The 6,871-nt window shown below is 32.8% G+C and overlaps 1 protein-coding gene across 1 annotated transcript in view; it reads left to right on the top strand.

Moving 5' to 3' along the window:
• Nucleotides 1-1,128: 1,128 nt before the first annotated feature.
• The window catches only part of Smp_149710 (hypothetical protein), a gene marked incomplete at both ends in the record, with an annotated part of 9,862 nt that continues 4,119 nt past the window's right edge, over nt 1,129-6,871 (top strand). Inside the window, 3 exons of the mRNA XM_018790645.1 lie at nt 1,129-1,134; nt 3,976-4,164; nt 5,805-6,072. Coding sequence (XP_018646156.1) covers nt 1,129-1,134; nt 3,976-4,164; nt 5,805-6,072 — 463 coding nt within the window. The remainder of the gene's footprint in view (nt 1,135-3,975; nt 4,165-5,804; nt 6,073-6,871) is intronic.

Raw genomic sequence — 6,871 nt, 5'->3', positions numbered from 1 at the left:
CATCTGGAGGCTGCTTTGTCTTCTCCCATAAAACGCTGTTGCTGATAGTATCCGGTCAGTGAATGTTGAGTATTTTGCGTAGACAACTGTTTATAAATACTTGTACCTTCTTGACGATGGATGAAGTAGTTCTCCACATTTCAGCTCCGTACAGTAGGACTGGACCTTGCTAATTATTCACTTATTGACCCTGATTGTTTTTATATGAGCGTATGTATGTGTACACATCTTATCTTACTCATCACATGTCTGTAACTTATTTTTATTTGACTATGAATATTTAATAACGCTTGATTAAAGCGAGCTGGTTTACCCACCATTTTCGCTTCGTTCCCTCGAGTTGGCTTACCCGCCATCTCCAATGCGCATCATTTTTGCTTCGCTCTCTTCTATTCGCTTCATCCCACTGATTTCCTGTCCAGATCAATGAATGTACAAAATATATGTATTCGAAGTCCATTCTCGTATTTGACTTATTTAATTCCTTTCTTCATTAACGCGGATTAAGTCATTTATTACATACAAGGATAGCCAGGATGTATATTTTGACAATCAACCATTCATATGATCTAACTGGAGTCAGATTTAGGCCCCACAAACGTAGAGTATTTACTGAGTAATAAACAATTGATTAATCAATATGAATAGAAGTAAATAATGATAATTTTTTGAAAATCAATAATTTTATATCAAAGTAAGCAGTTCGTGTAGTTTATTTTTTTCTATGGTGTTGCATTGTATGTATCTGGATGGTTTAAATGAGAAAATTTCATTATAATTATTGATAAGTTTATCTAATACTGACTCCAAAGAGATTCTTCGGAGAGTATCATATCTTTGCTTTGATCATATAAGGTTACTTACACTATATTTTTACAACTTCATCTAACCTTACTTTCTTATTGACTATTTCATTAGGTTGACTTTTAATTATGTGATGATGAATTGACAAAGCTTGTATAGATAGGTAAATTGGAACGGCTTCAATATAGCTACTGATTAGGGATTCATCTAAGTACAACACTTCTAGAAATTCTTTAACATATTTAGATTTTCTTCAATCTAGAACTTTTATATTCTTGAATTTAGATTTGTGTCTATAGTTGCCTACGTCTACTAATATAGGCGATGATAGTAAGTGTCTCTTAACTGTTAATATATGTTCAGGACTGAGTAAATAGAAGTAATTTTTTTCGTTTAATATGATGCTTTTTGAACTTAGAAGAGTACATGTCGTACAATCACCGTTCAATGATTTGTTCTTCTGTTTAACCTAACTGTTATATATTTATTCATATTGGCTTCTGAGTAACACTAATGTCAGAAAGATTAAGAAAGCTTGACAATTGACAATCTAAGCTACAGAACAAAAAACCACCAAAAAACAATTACATTAGCCTCAATTTTTCATTATTTCGAGAATGACTGATAATTGATTTGATAAAAATTAACTTCACATTTCACATTTCAAGAGGTTATATCGAGGTAATGCGCACAGTATGCACATATGACCAATAAGAGACTGACCATTTGCAGTCCTAACACATCAATGGGAAGATTCAAACAAACAATACTAAGTGAATTCACATTTCAAGTTTTTACTGTCTTGAGAATAGTAAATAAAAGTTTTCTCTGTTTGATTTACAAACTGTGAGAAATGTAAATATATGTTCGGTTGTTTTCAGGAAACATAGAAACCGTTACGTAATTCTTCCAGACGATTAACTGAGTTATTAATTATTTGATTTCAGCATAATCACATGTGAAATTATGAGATCTACTGATCATATGAGTTTACATAGTTGAATTTAACGAAAATACACATATCTTAACAGTATTAAACAACTAAGGTGTATTACTTATTGTTCAGAGGAAATTATATTCATATGAATTTTAAGTCACGTCACAAAAAATAATCTAAGTAGGTATCGGTATAGGGTTGTGAAGATTGTTGAGTTTCAATTGATATCACGAATGGATGAATGTTAGACCACTATTGAAAACCTGGAATAACTGGACGGCCGTTTCGTCCTAGTATGGGGCTCCTCAGCAGTGTGTATCTCCATTCATTCATTCATGATATCAATTGAAAATCTAGATGGGATTAACCGTTTTCATAAAAAGGGAGAAAGATTTTTATGTCAGTTTTTTCTATTCACAGTTATAAATAAGAAATTTTTCTTCAATAAAATTGATGTGATTTTCATTTATAGGATATAGTGATAATCGAGTTAAGACAGTATTGCTTACGACATCATATTGAGATATGTCAAAATTAACTTCAGAGTAACTGACAAAGATAAATATTCTATTAATTTAATTACGTACTTATAGTGAATAGTGGACGGACAAATGTTTGAAGTCGATATTATTAAAGAGTGGTTTGTGGATATAGTAAAATTTTCACAGTTTTAATCATGAATTGATGTTAACTAAGCCACCACTAAAAACCGGGAAGCACTAAACAACACAATACCATAAATTGATTGAAGTTAGATACATACATTATCGGTCGCTGAATCAAAAGTCCAGAGGTTAAGCATTCGTATACGAGCCTGAAAGTCCTGGTTTTAGATTTACGTTGATGGGATCATGATTATACACGTCTGAGGAGTCGTTTACTAGGGTAAAATATCTGTGCAGTGCTTTCTGATTGTCGATAATAGTCTAGTCAAGATAACTGCGTGATTCAAACTACAGAAATAATACAGATATATCAAAGTTAAAATTCGACTTTAGAAAATAAGTGATGGTATTAGGAGATGGTAAAAGCGTCTAATTATATCAATTTTATTAGCACGATTAATTCTTATGATCTAAGTATCGAATAGTTTTGTAAAAAAAGTTATGAAGCTTGTTAGTATTCGCTAAAAATATGAAAACAGATTGTTTTACAATTTATTGAAACCGTCAACATACTATCGAATGACAAAATCTAGGTAATTCAATCATAAAATGATTCAGTCTGAAAACATGTTTCTACTTAATCAGAAAAGATATGTTTATGATTTTGAGATGTTGGAGAAGATTTGTAGCTCAGGTGGATGATTTTGATGGAGTTTTGTTCTCTGAGCTGGATGGTTTGGTCGTGGAGCTTTCATCGTTCTTTTGAACGACATCATCAGCACAAACTTCGGGTAGAAGTGCTGATGATGTCGTTCAGAAGAACGATGAAAGCTCCACGACCAAACCATCCAGCTCAGAGAACAAAACTCCATCAAAAATGTGTTCATGATAAATAGACATTTTTCTGTCTATAAAGATTGATACATGAGAATTTCAATCGATTGATTGTTTCTCTAAAATTATATGTATAAGTACCTTGTGTAAGCTTGGTAAATCTAAGACTAATATTTCCCTTATTATAAGATTCAAAATTACACCATTGTACATGAACATTGAGGTAATAAAAGGACGTCCATAGATTTAATTTATGTGATGTCTTTCAGTTTGTTAAGTTTTAATATTGAGTAGCCAAGGCAACGATATATGGTTAAACACTTTACTATGTATATCTTACCATTGTTGAACACTTTTCAGTCGTCAGATCAATATTTAAGGCTGAAAACAAATATATGGTGAATTCACTATGATTTATTTATGCATAAATTCATAAATGTTGGTTGGATTTTTATATGACTTGGATATTATCCGACATGGAAAAAATAAATGGGTGACTGAGAGATGAGCCTAAATCAAAAAGTCATATGGTAGTTTAAGAAAAATATACTTCATATTGATTCGTATGTTGAATGTTGGATATTATCTGATGATCTAACATTTTAATTTTATCTCAATAATTGATCAAGATCCAACACATTGACCACAGTCCTTGAAATCATGAAACAAGGTGATTTAGTGAAAAAAGTATGAAGAACTTTATAATAAACAAAATCCAGTTAAAACCTTCTAGTGTATTAAACAGATTTTTCCATTGAACGTCTTGTATGAATTATAAATTCTTTTTATTAACAGATTATTAGGTCAACAATGCCATCAGCGGAAATTGAAAGTTCACGACATTTGATAAGCCGACCTTTATGGATAAAAGATCCTAATTATTTTGATTTACAAAGTTTAACGAGATCTGATTATTTATGGGATCCAAGAACTTCACGTAAAACTGAACCTGAAGGAATTCGTGCACGCAGTTTTAAACCAAAAGTAAGATGAAACATCAGAATATCTTTATATATATAAGGAGAGAGAGCCCGTGAGCTAACCATAACTGAAAGAATATTTCAGGTTTTGATTGAGATCATGAAGCGATTGACGTTAGACCACCATTGAAAACCTGGAAGCACTGGACTGCCATTTCGTCCCATTATGGGACTACTCAGCAGTGCGCGTCAACGATCCCGCTCGCGGGATTCGAACCCAGGACCTTCGGTCTCGCGCGCGAACACTTAACCTTCAGATCACTGAGTCGGCAGTCAACGGTGTTAACGTCTAATCTCAACCAATCCACGAAATTGCGCAATCATCTTCCATTGTACTGTGGTAGATACCTGTCTCTACCTGACATGGATTAGCTCCACTGGCCACGGCTTCTCACTAGAACTTCTAGAATTCCTGCGAGACCGAAGGTCTCGGGTTTGAATCCTGCGAGTGGGATCGTGGACGCGCACTGCTGAGGAGCTCCACCATAAGACAAAACAGCCGTCCAGTGCTTCCAGCTTTTCCATGGTGGTCTAGCTTCAATCGATTCATGATCTCAACTGTAAAATTTAACATCTGACAGTTTGTTTATATATTTGGTTAATTGAAAGCATTCCCTCATAGTATGAATAGTTTAGATAATGGTTAGTAAGATTGTACATGATAAGTTAAGAGTAGATAGAGTTTTATATCCTTTAGTAGAAAATCCATTATTTTCATAGTTTCACAATTTTTAACTGATAAGAACAACAATTTAATGTAGACTAGCTATAATAAGATACAATATATCACTATTTTTAATAAGCTTTCTAATAGCTATCATTATCAAACCTTTTGAAATGTGTAATATAGAGATTATAAAACCCAAACCTTAGATTTCAACCAATAACAAACTAACTGACATTTATAAGAACAATGTTCATTTATGGTAAAGTGACTATGGATTATGTTTAAGATAAAAAAAAGTCAATTCCATAGGGAAATTACGGTCTATGAAAAAAATTAAGGAGTGAGATTGAGCCTGTGATTCATGTATTACCAGTTGTTTAATTAATTGTAAGTTATTTGTAAAAATAGGATTTATTTTAAAAAATGTCAGTAGTTGGAATATGAAAGCAAAATATTTGCATGAAAGATGTTTATTAACATGAATATATTTTTCCAGTTAATGGTTATAGATTAAGATTTGATAGTCCAAGATGTTTGAATAGAATCGTCAGGAAACCATGGATCCAGGTTTCGTACTAGTTGACACTCGTTAGAGAGGCTTAACTACAGTTACGAAAAGTTGACGCTTCCTGTGTAATTCAAACTCAAATTAGACAGCCTTACATTTCAAAACGTTAACACTGAGCTACTCAGGCCACAATCATAGAACTAAGATATTTACAACTGATTGGTCATTGAGCATTGACCACTCAATGGATCACCACAGTATTTAGGGTGTCAAGTCACATAAACTAGTGGCCATTTTATTCGACGAAATCCCGTCACCACTCAATTACAAATCTTTGATATAGGTCTATGGCGAATCATGATTTATGATCTTCGTATACAGAGAGATGCTCATATTTTGTCGTTTTTAATAAACTACTCTTAATGATTTAACCTAAAATGCATTATTATCTGTTAACAATACAAATAAGGTTTCAGCATACAAAAGTACAATTGATTGGGATTCAGGTGAGAAAGAAAAATCTATCTCATGTGTACATACACAACTCAATCCAAATAAATATCAGAATCATAGTTATTCGTTGACTAGTTTATTAGATCAGCAACCAAGAGATTGGCTTATTGATGATTATGATTCAAAACACAAAGGATGGAGACGGACAGATCAGATCGTAAGAAATAAAGAATCATTTACAAAAAATTCATTATATCGTGAACAGTTCCCACCAAAGGAAGCTGGTAAGCAGACAGTGAATATTATCAACATTATTTTTATTTCCACAATACTACCTACTTCAGTAAATTTTTTGATAAGTATCAAGGATGTTTTTAAGTAATTTAAGGGAATTAGTTTATTCATTAGAACATTTTTGCCACAAATAATCACTGTTAATGAGTGATACATAATGACAAGACATCTATTCAGTACTCTACGTATTTTGATGGTTTACCAACGAATGATTTGGACTCTTTTTATTTGAAGTTAATTAATTTCGACTTTTTCCTAAACTTGTTGAGTTAAGCTAGGTCTATTGACACATTGATGGATTCCTTATGAAATTTATGCTTGTTTTAATTTATAGTAATTCTATGCATACTGTTTCAAGATATTGAATTAGAACGACGTATATTTTAAGTGTTAATCAGTTAAGAATAGCTTTAACTTGTAAGCAAATATGGATAGTGGCTAGCAATGGAATTCAGAACCCGCGTTTCGTCCTATTTGGGACTTGTCAGCTGGATGTGCCTACATCTCACAGTTGATGTTCATTCTGAGACTCGAACCCAGTACCTTTCGCTCCAAACGCCATCGCGTTATCCATTCAGCTACTGAGTCCTGATAACCACTTGCTTGTGCAATGGGGTAAAGTTTAAATTCAATTAGTATTGTTTGTTTGAATCTTCCCATTGATGTTTATGACTGCAACTGGTCAGTCTCTAATTGGATTCCACTGCTAGTCACTATCCATCTTTGCTTATAACGCTTGTGAATTAAGTCTATATCGAGACAATACGCACAGTATGCACATATGCCAAT

This window comes from Schistosoma mansoni (genome assembly GCF_000237925.1).
Source record: "Schistosoma mansoni, WGS project CABG00000000 data, supercontig 0049, strain Puerto Rico, whole genome shotgun sequence".
Taxonomy (NCBI): Eukaryota; Metazoa; Platyhelminthes; class Trematoda; order Strigeidida; family Schistosomatidae; genus Schistosoma; species Schistosoma mansoni.
Note: the sequence above shows the minus strand (reverse complement) of the source record. Positions and strands in the feature narration are given on the sequence as shown.